Raw genomic sequence first — 16,256 nt, 5'->3', positions numbered from 1 at the left:
TGATTGATTGATTTGACTTTATTAACGAGATTTTTAGCCCTGGGCTAGTTCATCTCGGGACCAACGGCTTTACTTCCCTTCCGAAGGAAGTCGTCACTATAACTTTTTACGTCATAAGTGACTATGTCGGGGATGGGATTCGATCCCAGGTCCTCGGCGTGAGAGGCGAGTGTTCTAACCACTACACCAGGTCCGTCCCCATAGTTGCCCAAGATTTTATGAGACAAGAGGTAATAAAGCAAAATTTAGAGTGCTGAAAAAGTATAGTAGTACCATGGGACCGAATGTAGTACTAGAAATCATACACATTACTTATACTCAAAATCATACAACATTTATTCATCAAACTTATCAACAACTTAGATGAACGACACATAGTTACTTAAGCTTCAATGATCACATCGGAGTGAGCCTGGATCCATTGCAGGAAGGAGCTCGTACGGGCGAACACCGAGGGCCAGTTGCGTTCGCATCCCAGAGCCAAACCGAACGAAACGACACCAACCTGGACGGTCTTTCCGTCGCGGGAAATGGTCATTGGACCACCAGAGTCACCCTGAAACAATAGATCGAGATAACACGATAAACTCAACGCTGCTTATTACGCAATTAAGCAACGAACTTACCGAGCAAGCACCACGTCCATTTTCGCCGGACAGGCAGATGTTCTCCGGTTGGATCAGACCCAGGAAACGGATGTTACAGGCAGTGTTGGTCTGGATCGGGTTGGTCACATAGCGCAGCACATCCGAAGCAGCGTTGATGTCGTCCGAGAAACGACCGAAGCCGGAAACGGTTCCAGTGGTTCCGGAGAAGTCATTTCCAACATCGCTCCAACGTGGCAGAGTCACCGGCTGGATACGGTCGGTGAAAGTAACCGGGCTGGACATACGAACGGTAGCGATATCGTAACGGATCAGAGATGGATCCCAGTTTTGGTGGTAGAAGACTCCGTCAGCAGTGAATGGAATGCGAACCTGACCGGCTTCATTGGCATTGGTACGATCGTGGGCTCCGAGAATGATGGTACCACCGCTGGCTTGGTCTACGCAATGGGCAGCAGTAAGGATATAGTTCTGCGACAGAATCGAACCACCGCAAAGAGCTCCACCCTCGGGGAAGTTGGCAATCATCACAATCTGGTACGGGAACTGACCGGGCGTGGCAAAGTATCCCCCGACGATTCTGCCATCCGGGCGTTGCTTTGGCAGATCCTTGATTTCGCTAGCCATCTGTTTCATGACCTCCTTCGGGAGGCGTCTCCAGTAACGGGGCATACGCCATGCTGGTCGGAGTTTGTGCCAATTGATTTCATCGGCGGCCACGAAGGCGGCCAGGGCCAGCACTAGCACTAGGCTAACTTTCATCTTGCGTTTCGGAACGTTCGGTCGAATCTAAAAGACTAAACTTCGCGTAGGTACTCTAAGGTGTATAAATAAGCTAAGCTTATCGAACGATAAGGGTCTTCACCGAACGGTAATCTAACGGGTATTCAACGGCCATATTGGTTATGACGTGAACTTGAATGGTTTATCTACTTCTACTCCCGATGCCAAAATTTTGGTGGCTATCGAAAGCTGCGGTTTATGGCTGCCATAAATTGTACACTTTTCGATTACGGATTGCAAAATAAGAGGGCAAACGGTGGGCATTTTTGTTTTTTCCTATGGGTTTTTCGGTCGAGAAACCCAAGATCGACAGCTTATCTTGAACGCGTACGTCATGTTGATTATAGATAGATTATCTTTGAAGAAGGAAGTATAGTGATCGCTTTGTATTCACTGGCAAAGATTTCTGGTTACATGTTTTTACTTTTCAATATTTAGATGTATAGCCTCACGCAGTTCTCGATCAAATAGAATGATGTGATTGCATAGATCGATTTCAATATGATTTACCGTAGATGACTAGTCGAGTAATTTAATGAAACATTATGTACGGCTAAGTAGCCTGGCATTCGTTTTGGGCAGACATCATTACTTTGCAGCACCATTTTCAAAGTAATAAAGTACCCGCTCATGCCTCTATTTCCGCTCACTTGTGTTAAAAATGATTTTTCGTGTCAAAAACCAACATTTTTCGCACGGATATATTCTAGCAATATTAACAACTATCAAATGATGTCGTCTGACATTATTTTTCTTTGATAAAATAATGCTTTATATTGGAAACACAAGACCACGTGTGCGGTTATTGGATCACTAGGTATTTTTGTGTGTTCCAATAACCGCTCATGCAAAAAATTAAACAAAATGTTAAAGAAATGTCGATTTTAGTATACAGCCTTCTTTATTGTAGTAGTAGCTACGGTTTGACCATAGAAAATATCAGCATAAATAACGAAATTCGAAATAATGCGTTTTTTAGTAAGTTAATCACAAAATCTGTTTACCGTAAGCGGAAATAGGAACACTTAGAAGCAGTAACAAATGCAATTAAATATTTTTTTATGAAAGTTTTTCAAATTATTTTTATTTTGCTGCTGATTACTTATACTTTTAGCAACAATGTGACATAAAAATAAAATTGATCGACACAATAGTTATTTCATAATAAACATTTGAACACTCCGCTCCCTTAAATGAGCGGAATCTGGTGCACTGATGGTACTCATGTTTAACATTGATTCAGAAAAGTATATGTAGTAATACTTACACTGGTAGCGTATACTGATATTTTTCAAACTATGTCAGTGCAATACGAACTGATTTTCATTACTTCGAAATCTCCTATTTCATTTTATATGGGTCAATTTTGCATAGAAATATTCATTTTTTTGAAGGTGTAAGCAATACAGTTGGAAATGTCGATGCTAAACAATCCACTGGTGCTATGCCTACATGTCAACTTTGAGTATTTAAAATGTTGTGTAAGCTTAAGTATGAACTATTGAAAGCATTTTTGGTGTAAAACAGCATATCGAGTATAGTTTTTTGCTCATAAAACCGTTTATTCTCAAAAATGTGCATATTTCAAGGGAAATTGCCTACACTGAGAAAAATCTACACGTCAAGGTCGTGTGTTTTACTTATAGATTTGCGCAAAGAGGAAAACCACATGACTTGAGTGTGGTAGCCATATGGATTTCGTAATTGACTTCACGGTATGATAACATGTGTATCAACATTAGGTTGTCATGTGAAACAAACATGAATGTCTAAATATTAAATCATGAAAACCAAATGATTTGCTTTTTGAATTCGAAATGTAGTGGCTTTAGATAGTTATGTGTGATAGAACATGAATGTCATGAGACTGAAAGAAGAAATTTGGTAGAAGAACTCTTGCTCCCCAAAATATGGATTCGAGGCTCATCTGCTTGTCGCAAGCTCACTTGAATGTTTTTTTTTCAAGCAAGTGAGTCAGCAACAAGCGGGGCGCCGCAAATCCATATTTTGAGAAGCTCGGGATTAGCATATTTCATTTTATTTGAAGCTGAAAGCAAGGAAAATCTGTAGGTGGAATTCGATTCTCTAACACCATACATTATATCCAATGATGGAAGTAAAGCATTTCATTTATAGAAAATTAGAATGAACTCATCATCTTCACTCGGATATCTTCACTAATTGAAAGAAAAACGAATCCGCAAATTTTCCTCTAACACTTTCAGCTTTAGAATTTGCTTCTTCTCTTTGGAACATGATGATGACTGTCGTTCGACACGAGGTTCGACCGCAATTTAGTTCACTATGGGTTGATCACTAACAATTTAGAAATTTGGAACACGGAAATCGACAGCAAGCTCATCGATTTCAAATCGACCAACTTGAACATGATGAGCATGACACAAGATAACCATAAGTTAAACACACTGAATCCGTGTTGGATGATGATATATGCACCCATAGGTTGACACACACGAATTTGAAATGAAAAGCTTCAGGAACTTATGTGGAAAATTATGGAATTCATGTTGTCGGTTGATGAATCGGTCCATGAAGCAAAACTAAAAAATTGAATGTGTAACACACACGAGGTTTGTAAGAAAATCACAACAAATCGATATAGACGTTCATGAATCGATCCATAATTTTAAGCACCCGGATCAAACGTGTGGATTTTTCTCAGTGTACATTTAGGCGTACTAGGCAGATTTTCAAAGTTCAATTTTGCAATAAAATGATCAAATAAGGTACCGCGGGCCAAGTGGGTAAATGGGGTAAGTGAAAGTAATTGGTATATTTAACTGAATATGTGAATAAACGCTTTAAACTCATGCGTAAACCTTTGAGGCCGTTGAGAACATTACGTTAGGCAAGAAATTTCTGAGATTGTTCAGCCATTATTACATAGTAGAGCGAAAGATTGTTAACCTGTCAACTATCACTCCGTAACAAGTTGACGGCGTGCAATTTAATTTTAGTATTTTCAGCGGAAAAAAGTTGCGGAAAATAATTGTCTGTGCCACTTCTAAGTTGTCCCTTCTGACAGTTTTAAACCGCAATAAAAAAAAGTTTTAGAATTAATTCGGCGTAGACCTAAAAATAACTTAATTGAAACACCGTCAATTTTCTACTCACGTGGGGCAAGTGAAAAGTTTCTCAATTTGTGTTTTCTCTTTAGGTAGCTATAAGTATACAAGGTTCGCAATTATCATAGAACAACAGGACGTGATGATAGTTCAAGAAACACTATACTCAAAGCGTTAAAAGCTATTATCATGGCCAAATCATTTAACTCATCTAAAAAAAGGTTGGCAAATATTACGATATTAATATGTTTACTTCGGACAGCCGATTAAAAGAAAGACGTTGATTGAAAAGTTCCAATATAAGAGAACGCACGGAAATCTCGTGGAATCTCTAAAACAAACACGCTAAGCCTGCTCCACGCAGCGCATGTGTTAAAACTACACAGAATGAGGCAACCAAATCCAAACCTGGCTGACTGAGTGAAAATTCTGTGTAGGTCGCACTCATTCTGTGAGTACCCGACGTGTTGGCCTTCGGCTGTGCGGGGATCGATGGAAACGGAACTGTCAATCATCTCCCGCGCGGCAGCAAACAGTTGGCCGTTGGAAAGATGGGGAGTTTTCTGGGATTTTTTAGCGAAAAGCCGGAAGCTGGTCGCAAATGAGGAAGTTTTTTCCCATTTGCTTCCGCTTCGGCTATTCGACTTAAACATTCTCTGAAAACCTTAAAACTTGAATGTTTTTTTTTTCAATGTTTTCAGAAGCAAAACAAAAATGGAAGCGAATTCCGCATTCCAAGCATTTCTCCTCTGTGCGCATTTCCACAAAACTGTGTAGAGCCCCCTTTGCACAGAATCTGTGCTGCATGAGAGGCCGATTTTGTGCGTGCTGTACAAATTTTTGAGCGGATTAAGTTAAGTGTGTGATTAAATTTAAAATCTTCCCATTATCTTAGAAAACCTCTCAAATTTTCGAAAATAAGTACTGGTCAGGCTCGTTTAAAGAAAACCGTTCTTCGACGACTTTTAAACAAATTATATCTGTTTTCATCGACTGTCATTGGAACATTCATTGTTGAGAACTTTTGAACTCGTTTTTAGAATTTAAGGCCTACCGCACAGTGTCGTCAAGCATTGTGCTGAGGAGTGTTACTTCGATTCCCACTTCATCCGGAAAACTTTTCATGAGGAACGATTTCCGATTGTGTCAACAGAGCGTTGAGTGCTGGTCCGTTGTCTAAAGTGGTGCTTCTTTCAAGAGACAAAATGGTCCACTGGAAGCATTAAAGTGTTGGATGCAATTAGGTTGACTATATTTATTTGATTGACTCAAAACACAGCATTTAAGACTAGTTTTGCTCAGATTGTTAGGTTTGTCACCGTAATTTTTGATAAAATGTATACGTAATGTTAAATGTTTTTTGCTACAAAGGAATAAAAAAAACAGAGGTGTTACCAAGAAGAGCAAAAAAATGAAAATTTAATTCAACATTTACAGCTCAGAAAATACTCATTTTTGAAGACTTGCTTTCCAATTTATTGTACGTTAAATGTCCAATCTTATTTTTTATTTGAGTTTTGAGAACTGAAGCTTCTCTTTCACGTTTTTTTTTATCCCATTCATCTCCTCGCACAATTTATAAGTTTCTAAAAAATATTCACTTACTAGAACAAAAGTTTCACGAGTTCAAATTTTATTTGCAACAGCATACACCTGATTCTGTTTTTGCACGGATTTTTTTGACACGGCCGTGCAAAAAAAGTTCCCATACATTTTTTCCGCCAAAACCTTATTTTTGCATGAAACGTCGAGAACTGGTGTTACTTTTTTGCACGGTTTTTGAAATTTTGAACTGAAAACTTTTTTGCACGGTACGCATCCCCCGTGCAAAAACAGAATCGGGTGTATTTGTGTGAGTAAATGTGCGAAGAAATTGGAGTATTCCAATCAGAGTCAAAAAATGTCAAAGAAAATTTATTGTTACACTTTCTATTGGAGATTTAACTTTGGAAAGCATTGGCAACTACAGTAATCGAACATCAGAATGATAAAGTCAGGTCCATTTTTTTTTCAAAGGGCGATGAAATTTACAAATTTCGAATATCATTTAGATTGATATTCATTGAAATTTGAAGGCCCTGATCTCAATATCGTTTGGAAATTGGCATTAAAAACTAAACACATTTTTGGTTTCAAAGATAACTTTGGAAGTTGTGCTTAGAAAAGGACACAAACTGTCTATAAATTGCAGCGTACATCACTTTGAGTTTATAGTTTTAAAAAAGGTGATCAAAGTATTTTAGATAGATCGTTATGCGAATATAATTTGGCCATCCACGGCAAAATCAAATGGAAGTGGCCAAATTATATACGCGTAACACAAACTGTCTATAAATTGCAGCGAACATCATTTTGAGTTTATAGTTTTAATCAAGGTGATCAAAGTATTTTAGAAAGATCGTTATGCGAATATCCACGGCAAAATCAAATGGAAGTGGCCAAATTATATACGCGTAACGCACTGTCCAAAATACATAAAACACCCGAATAATCCTCCATTCAATTATTTTTGTGTTGTTTTGTCCATATTGGAAGTATTATACTTCTGGCAAAAGTTCGAATCTGCGGGGCAAAAGTTCGACCCATGTATAAATCCACGGAAAATTTTTCAAATTTCCTTAAATCTACATATTTTCTTCAAATTTAGCGAAGTTTGCCTGATCGTGCGAAAAATGTCACAAAGATTTTACATTTTCACTTAGTTTTGCGAAAAACTGCTATTTTTTGGGTGTATTACAATTGACCCTGTTTTGGGCATTTTTTGATGAAAATTTAGTGTGTATTTTTCAGCAAACATAAGTTTACGGCTGGTATAAAGTATGCCTGGCATAAAAGTATTGATATTTTGTGTTTTAGCCAACGAACTTTTGCCCCACAATAGATCCGAACTTTTGCCCCACCGGTGGGGCAAAAGTTCGTTTAAGACAATCAATTTTGAAACTGTTATAACTAAAAATAGGTAAATATTTTGACACAAGTTTGTTCAGCAAAGTTATAGCTAATATGTTGAAGGTTCGCTGTATGGTATTTGTTTTGTTTCATCTGCTATTATTTTCCTGGAAACATTGATTATACCACTAAGGTCGAACTTTTGCCCCACCTTACTCTACCGGTTCATAATTATGCTATTTGGCACATCTGTCGAACTTCACGCACATTCAGTGTTCATTCTTTAATTTTTCTGTGGTATTTGGGCGAAAACTCCATAAGAGATCTCTGCCCCTAAAATGGTTTTGGTGTGTATTCTATATGACATATTGTATTCCCAGACCAACAAATCGTAGATTGAACCAAATTTCTCCTTGTCATTCGAAATTTGATCTTTAGAACAGTTATTCTGTACTACCGCTGTAAGGCTTAGAATTGGACATACAAACACCGCCACATTATCTTTCTGTAACTAATCTCATACATGCATTATCAAATTGGTGGCAAATCAGTAGGAATTTCCGGCACTTTGGAAATAAACCTAATGTTTCAAATCTGGTAATATGTATTTGTCATCGTGGATCCAGTTAGGTATAGCGGTAAACGCCCAGCTATAGATGAAGATATGCAGAGGGTGGCAGGTTCGAATTTCGTCGATCATCGATTTCCCAAGGCACAGAATATCTTCGGGCTTACCACACGATTTACAAATCCAAAAATGGTCAATTGACTAAATAAGCTCACATAATGATAACCTGAGAAGCAATGTTTGCACTAGTTTAGATGTAACGTCAGATAAAAGAAGAAGTTCGTCATCGTATTCAACAGTATATACAAAATATAAGTTAAAGCAGTGTATTTTCTAAGGGTCAATATCAGTTTACAGATCCGAGTTAGACAAAATCCAGTCTCTGAAGTGCGACACGCGGACGTACACCGAAGGCATGCCAATCGAGCATCCGGCAGCAGAGCCGAAGGACACAATACCGACCTGCAGGCTGCCACCGTCCTGGACAGTCAATGGGCCACCGGAGTCACCGTTGCAGGAAGAGCGACCGCCATCTCCGGACAGACAGATGTTCTGAGCCTGGATGATGTTGGTGTTTCCGCCCCAGCGTGCAAGACAGTCGGCCTGGGTCATGATTGGGTTGCTGGTGAACATGACGACAGCGGACGTAGCCTGGCTGGCATCCGAAGTGCGGCCGAATCCAGAAACGGTACCGGTGACTCCAGCGAAGGAGCGGTCATCTCCAGCAGCAGGAATGCGAGTCGGGACGACACGGTCGTTGAAGGTCATGGCGCTGTTCAGGCGAACGGTAGCAATGTCGTTACGGATGTTGGTTGGGGTGTATCCAGGGTGCATGTGGATTCCGGCCGAAGTGAAAGCAATGCGTTGCTGGGTAGCCTCAGCGACATTGCGGTTGTGTGCTCCCATGATGGCGGTACCTCCCAAAGCATTCTGGACACAGTGAGCAGCAGTCAGGATGAAGTTATTGGTCAGGACGGATCCACCGCACAGACCGGTACCTCCGGTGAAAGTACTCAGCAGAGCAATCTGGTATGGGAACTGTCCGGGGGTAGCCTGTTGTCCATTGGTGATGCGGCGTTCCGGCATCAGCTGGCGCAGATATTGCATCTCAGCTGGGAGACGGGCCCAGTAGTGGTCGAAGTCCTCAATTGGACGCACCTGCGACCAATCGATTTCGATCCACTCGGCACTGGCCACAGCCAGGAGACCAACCAACAACACTAGAGTTTTCATTGTTCCAACAGATAGACTACTGACTATCTTGCGGCCATCGACCGCTTTTATAGAGAAAAACTGCAAATATCACAAAACATTTCCTTATCATAATCAGCTTTGATTTATCTTGGGGAATTTCGCGCTCGTATTCTGTATACTACTGTTCCTCTATCTATAATTTCCAAAAAGATTTCCCACTTACTATGCGATTAACATTATCGGCTATCATGACCCGATAAATATGGTTCTTATCAATGGTGCGTTTGAGATTGTTTGAAAGCATTTTGAATTTCACTCTCATAGTTTATGTTTATTGATACATGAAAAAGTTTCTGATCTTATAGTAGCACTAGCTTCACGGCTTTGGCAAAATTCAAATCAAACCCGTATATTTACAAAACTTTTATATTTTTCCTTCAAAGTGAGGATCAAAAGCTTTCATTTGATGTAAAAAAGTACTTAATTCATCAATTATTTTGTTAAATGAAAAATAGTTTCTTTTGGCAGTGCTACTATAGGAACAATAAGTTTACCATAGGTACAAGGGGGCTTAAATTTTAAGCAAAACTATTTATTTCGAACATTTTTTGAACAAAATCGAGCTGTGTATCAATGGTACTTAGGTAAATACCTGCTGACCTTCATGTCGAAAAAATATTTTGCAACGATTTATAGCCTAACGGCCGTGAAAAGCCACAAGTGCGACTATAGGGGACTGTCTACTAAGGGAACACCGACCCCAATGATAAAGGAACAAACGGTTGTCTAGCGTTGTTTTAATCAAATATTCAACTACTCTTTGCGGACAAGGAGCAATTGCTTTCAGAAAAGCTTGAGCTTCACTCTCAGTCAACTAACAACTACCAGAATTAGCTACATGAGCCTTCCCAAGGTTCATGTCTTAGTTCCTTGCTATATAATTTTGATGTTCGTGTCTCTGATGCTATAGTCTCTGTAAATAGCCCTCTAGCGAAAATCTTGCACAGATTATAGAAGAGTTACTTTGATAATCTATCGGGGAAAATATAATTGTATTTAAATTCTTTAGATTTGGATCAAAATTATGGTGAATTCTATGCTCTTAGTAAAAATTGCAGTATTTTAACAAATTCTATGGATTTGGATCTCGTTTTGTTTTTAACATTCTAGAAACCTTTAGGTTTAGCTCGATTCCAGAGTTGCATAATGTTAGTCAACCTTCCGCACTTTCCGTGTACAGTTCTAGCCTGTTAAGGTTTAACCTCTCCAACAATTGGCCTATTGTTTCTAACAGACAGATAGGTCCAAATGCCGACGGGTCAGCTGATCGTTCAATCGTCTTTAGTGATATAATAACATGGAGCTCCAATTTCTGCCAATTCGGTATGCGGAAAACCTATTCTAACTTGAGACGACAATCAGCAGCAATACCCGTTAAGTCAGGGTAAGCTCAGCTATACTATAAAATTTCCCAAACGAAATGTGTTTCCCTACATACTTCTTCGCTTCGGATTTAATATACAGTTTTTTTTGCATCTTGAAGTCGACAAAACGATAGCTTTGTCTGTAGTATTTTCTACCGTAAGCTGGTGCATCTACAATAGATTATGGTTATCATGATTGGTTATCATACACCAAAACAATTTGCGGATCGGGAATAAAATAAATAACATCTCTCATGATTGGTCAAAACATACGATAACGATACGATTTGAGATTAATGTAGCATTTCAGTTATATGCTATTTCTCTATAAAAGCGTTCATCTGGCACAGTAAGACCAGTAGTCAATTTGACTGTGATCCTATAATGAAAAGTCTAGTGTTGTTGGTTGGTCTCCTGGCTGTGGCCAGTGCCGAGTGGATCGAAATCGATTGGTCGCAGGTGCGTCCAATTGAGGACTTCGACCACTCACTATTGGGCCCGTCTCCCAGCTGAGATGCAATATCTGCGCCAGCTGATGCCGGAACGCCGCATCACCAATGGACAGCAGGCTACACCTGGACAGTTCCCGTATCAGATTGCTCTGCTGAGTACTTTCTCCGGAGGTACCGGCCTGTGCGGTGGATCCGTCCTGACCAACAACTTCATCCTGACTGCTGCTCACTGTGTCCAGAATGCTTTGGGAGGTACCGCCATCATGGGAGCCCACAACCGCAATGTCGCTGAGGCTACCCAGCAACGCATTGCATTCTCTTCGGGTGGAATCAACATGCACCCTGGATACACCCCAACCAACATTCGTAACGACATTGCCACCGTTCGCCTGAACAGCGCCATGACCTTCAACGCTCGTGTTGTTCCCACTCGCATTCCTGCTGCTGAAGACACCCGTACCTTTGCCGGATGGACCGGTACCGTTTCTGGATTCGGCCGCACCTCTGATGCTAGCCAGGCCACCTCTGCTGTCGTCATGTTTACCAGTAACCCAATCATGACCCAGGCCGACTGTCTTGCACGCTGGGGTGGAAACACTAACTTGATCCAGGCCCAGAATATCTGCTTGGCCGGAGATGGCGGTCGTTCTTCCTGCAACGGTGACTCCGGTGGCCCATTGACTGTCCAGGACGGTGGCAGCCTGCAGGTCGGTATTGTGTCCTTCGGCTCTGCTGCCGGATGCTCGATTGGCATGCCTTCGGTGTACGTCCGCGTGTCGCACTTCAGAACCTGGATTTTGGCTAACTCGGATCTGTAAACTGATAATGGCCCTAAATAAATAGTAAATTTCTAAACAAAAACCAAAGACTTTCTCACACGGTATGGTATCTTGTATCACACTTTCTAGGCTGGATTCCTTAGTCGACTGGTTAGAGTCACGGCTACAAAGCAAAGCCATGCTGGGTTCAATTAGCTTAATAACTGTAGAATAGTGTGCGGCTTATTTTTCAAAAGTTCCCAAAACCAAAAATTCGTGTGTTTTTCTCAAATTAAATCACATAAAAACAGAAACTTCAAAATTTTAGCCAAAAATATAACATGGCGCAAGGTGGCGCAAGCGACTTCAAGGTGAATTTTCAAGTTATAAAAAATTGCCTTTAGTGAAGTTTTTATAACTGTGTTAGTTTTCGAACAATTTTAAAACTTTTAGCACCATTTCCTTCAAAATTAAATTTATAAAAACATTGTAGAACATAAAAGTTGTCTAAAATCAAAACTAGTTTCAGTTAAAAGTAGTTTACTCCATCTTTTTTAACCATAACTTCATGAAACTCAACCAATTCCAAATATGTACATGGGTTTGAAGCTAATTTAATTGCTCTCAAACTGTTCATACAGCACATTTCACTTGAACACTGTTTTGATCAAGTATTGTGTTGTGATGTGATATGAAGCCACCACCAGTGCAGGACTTGTCATGTCGTACGATTCCTCTTAAAAGCAAGATCAAGGAGCTGGATTGTTTTGCCCAAGTTATTTCACAAAAACTGCAAAACCACGATTTTTGACGAAAAATACCAGTTTTTTTCTATTTTCCCAGCCAACCACTATTTCCAAACCTGAAACTGTTTATTCTACGTTGAGAAAGACTTTGCAATAATTTGTAAATAATTTTGATACCAAAATATGTTTGCATATGTTTTGTGCACTTTTCAACTCGTAATTAAACAAACTTAAGTTCTATAGAAAAAATGCAATTTTCGTCTGAAAAACTTAAATGATCCACAGAAATTTGTTGTTTTAATTAAAAGTCATGTTTTTGTTGAATAACAAAACCATTTTTTAGATAAATGTGTTGTATGAACAGTTTCAAAACAATTACATTTGCATCAAAAACATGTAAAGAAAACTATTTTTAACTGATACTAGTTTCGATTTTAGACAAATTTTATGTATTTAAATTCAATTTCAAAGTTTCAAAATTGGTTGAAAACTAACAAAGTTATGTATACTTCACGGAAGGTCATTTTTTATAACCTGAAAATTCATAGTTCGTTTTCTGTGCCTTGGGGTCATATTCACCCTAAATACAAATCGCTATAACTTGGCGAAATTTGAAGCGATTTTTGATTTTCTGCTTTAGTTTTACTTAAAAATATAACAAAATTCAAAGGGTTGGGAGTGTTTATTGTGGAAAAGGGTAAAAAAAATACATTTTTTGCAATTTTGGACGTTTATATCTCAGTAACAGTTCTATATAAAATTATACTTTTTTCGGTGAAGATTTACAACAGGAAGAGAGCCACTATATTACCCATTGGTTAGTAAAGATTTTCACGGCGTGATGGCACTAGCTCAGAAAACGTTACTATACGGAGCCCATATATTAGTTATGACGATCTATATCACTAGTTACTGAGGATTTGGAAAAATGAATAAGGGAAAGTGTAGCTTCATTCAGCTCAACAAACTGCCACTAGGAGGTGCTGGTGAACATCGAATATTTCAAACTTATATGTCTCAAGTTTGAGTTTGGTATGTTAGAAGACGACATTCGTGAAATTATTCTTCTTCTTTCTGGCGTTACGTCCCAACTGGGACAAAGCCTGCTTCTCAGCTTAGTGTTCTTATGAGCACTTCCACAGTTATTTACTGAGAGCTTTCTATGCCAATTGACCATTATTGCATGTGTATATCGTGTGGCAGGTACGAAGATACTCTATGTCCTGGGATGTCGAGAAAATTTCCAACCCGAAAAGATCCTCGACCGGTGGGATTCGAACCCACGACCCTCAGCTTGGTCTTGCTGAATAGCTGCGCGTTTACCACTACGACTATCTGGGCCCCTAAAAATTATACATTTTTTCAATGGCTGCAAACTGCTTGTTTAGTTGGTTCCATGTTCTGCCAGTAGTAGTGAGCATTAAAAGAATAACTAACAAGGGTAGAAATCAGAATCCCATACTAATGTCTTGAAGCAAAGCGCAGCGATTAGTGGTGGCATGACATGTCACTCTGGATGTTACGCTTATGAAGAATCATGATTATGACTCCAGGAACCATGATTTGTATTTCTGATATCATCTTTCCTTCTTCTTGGCATTACGTTCTTGACTAAGGGAGGGAAAATCGTATAAGTGTAATAAGAGTATGTGAATTACTGTCATCCTCTCAGAAGATGGTTGTAAGTACCGTAAAACGGGGTAACTTTGATAGTTTTTCGGAAGAAAATCTCAATATTTCTGCATGAGTCAGTAGTGTGTGATCCTTTGGCCGTGTCACTTGCTCCTGTGGGGTGCATGTAATGCGGTCAGGATCAATCGTGTTGCGCGTCGCTCGCGTAGCACGGTAGAATAGTAACGCGAATGACAGATCACTCTAGTAGTGTTTGATCTCTTAATCGTATCGCTTGCTCTTGCTAGGGCGTGCGAAGAGCACTTATTCGGCGTGCATTTATCGAATAATTACGCAAATCCAGCGTAAATTATCATGGATCAGATCTTTACCTTATCCCACTAACCGATTATCCTTTCTATAACAACTGTGCAGATGCAGAAGATTCTTCGGTCTCTAGTAACAATGGTTGTCTAACTTACATTCTTTCCCTTTCCCGATGACCGTAAGGACGTGGCCGGCGCCGTTATTGACTTTTGAAGTTTGAGCTCTCGATTTGTGCACATTGAGGAATATTGAGCTAATCCCAAGCCTCATTCATTCAATCTCTGTGAAACTTCGATTGCTCTGGTCAATCACGGGGTAGCAACCACGAATTGTACGGTCATCTACGCTCATGCTCATGCTCAAATTCCTTCTTCTTGGCATTACGTCTTCACTGAGACAGAGGCTGCTTCTCAACTGATCACTTCCACGGTTATTAACTGAGAGCTTTCTTTGCCAAAGTTGCCATTTTTGCATTCGTATATCGTGTGGCAAATACTCTATGCCCAAGGAAATAAAGAAAAGAAACGATCGACCGGGAACCGAACCCAGGCGCCTTCAGCTTTGCTTTGTAGCCGCGGACGATTATTATTTATTTGGTCTTACATCAATTATCTTGATAAAACCTCGCTAACAATATTTCGCCAATTCACTCGATTCATGGCCGCTTCTGTCCATCCTCGACTGCGACCCACGCTCTACAGGTCCTGGTCAATCCACCTAGCTCGCGTAGCGAACACCATCTTTACAGGGTTGTTGTCCAACATTCTTGCAACATGCCCTGCCCAATGTATCCTTCCAGCTTTAGCTACCTACACGATACTGGGTTCGCCGTTGAGTTGAGCGAGCTCGTGGTTCATCCATCGCCGCCACACGCCGTTCTCCTGCACGCCGCCGAAGATCGTCTTTAGCACTCGGCGTTCGAAAACCCCAAGAGCTTGCAAGTCCTCCTCGAGCATAGTCGACGTCTCATGCCCGTAGAGGACTACCGGTCTTATGAGCGTTTTGTACATCGTGCATTTGGTGCGGGGGTGAATCTTTCTTGACCGCAGTTTCTTCTGGAGCCCATAGTAGGCACGACTTCCACTGATGATGCGCCTACGTATCTCTTGACTAACATTGTTGTCAGCCGTCAACAAGGATCCGAGGTAGACGAACTCGTCCACCACCGTCTATTGTGACACTGCTTCCTACGCGGGCTCTGTCGCGCTCAGTTCCGCCAACCAGCATGTACTTTGTTTTCGACGCATTCACCATTAGCCCGACTCTTGTTGTTTCGCATTTAAGGCGGATGAACAAATCTGCCACCGTTTCAAATTTTGTCCCAATAATATCCATGTCGTCCGCGTAGCAAACAAATTGTCCGGATCTCGTGAAAATCGTGCCTCGACTGTTTAGTCCGGCTCTCCGCATGACACATTCTAGCGCAATATTAAACAACAGGCACTGGAGTGTTCGCCCGAGATCTTCACGCAGTTTTGCACACCGTCCATCGTTGCTCTAATCAATCTTGTGAGCTTCCCGGGAAAGCTGTTCTCGTCCATGATCTTCCATAGCTCTACACGGTCCATACTGTTGTATGCCGCCTTGAAATCGATGAACAAATGATGACCTGGTACTAGTTCGGCTCCGATACCATCCTTGCCAGCGGCTTTGTTGTTCTTGAGCTGTTGAATGGCATCCTTAACTTCCCCCATCGTGGGAGCTGGTTGGTTTCCACTGCCCGCTGTGCTGACGTAGCCATCGCCTTCGCTGTCCTGACCTTCTGTGCCTGTGTGATTTGCGCCATTCAGGTGTTCATCATAGTGCTGCTTCC

At 40.6% G+C, this 16,256-nt stretch overlaps 3 protein-coding genes across 3 annotated transcripts; 1 reads left to right on the top strand and 2 right to left on the bottom strand.

Annotated features, from left to right (window-relative positions):
• Positions 1-312: 312 nt before the first annotated feature.
• LOC5570263 (brachyurin) lies at positions 313-1,415 on the bottom strand. Its single transcript, XM_001658994.2, has 2 exons — positions 627-1,415; positions 313-556 (listed from the first exon to the last, which is right to left on the bottom strand). The coding sequence occupies exons 1-2, from the start codon at positions 1,365-1,367 to the stop codon at positions 383-385; spliced, it is 915 nt and encodes a 304-aa protein (XP_001659044.1). The 5' UTR covers positions 1,368-1,415; the 3' UTR covers positions 313-382.
• Positions 1,416-8,243: 6,828 nt separating this feature from the next.
• On the bottom strand, positions 8,244-11,106 carry LOC5570262 (brachyurin). The gene is made up of 2 exons (XM_001658993.2): positions 11,041-11,106; positions 8,244-9,163 (listed from the first exon to the last, which is right to left on the bottom strand). Exons 1-2 carry the CDS (start codon positions 11,099-11,101, stop codon positions 8,283-8,285), a joined length of 942 nt encoding a protein of 313 aa, XP_001659043.2. The 5' UTR covers positions 11,102-11,106; the 3' UTR covers positions 8,244-8,282.
• On the top strand, positions 9,136-11,841 carry LOC5570261 (brachyurin). The gene is made up of 2 exons (XM_021839819.1): positions 9,136-9,163; positions 11,048-11,841. The coding sequence occupies exon 2, from the start codon at positions 11,064-11,066 to the stop codon at positions 11,817-11,819; it is 756 nt and encodes a 251-aa protein (XP_021695511.1). The 5' UTR covers positions 9,136-9,163; positions 11,048-11,063; the 3' UTR covers positions 11,820-11,841.
• The last annotated feature ends 4,415 nt before the right edge of the window (positions 11,842-16,256 follow it).

Source organism: Aedes aegypti, chromosome 2, assembly GCF_002204515.2.
Source record: "Aedes aegypti strain LVP_AGWG chromosome 2, AaegL5.0 Primary Assembly, whole genome shotgun sequence".
NCBI classification, from domain to species: domain Eukaryota; kingdom Metazoa; phylum Arthropoda; class Insecta; order Diptera; family Culicidae; genus Aedes; species Aedes aegypti.
The sequence above is the reverse complement of the archived record's forward strand: the minus strand, read 5'-3'. Positions and strand labels throughout refer to the sequence as shown.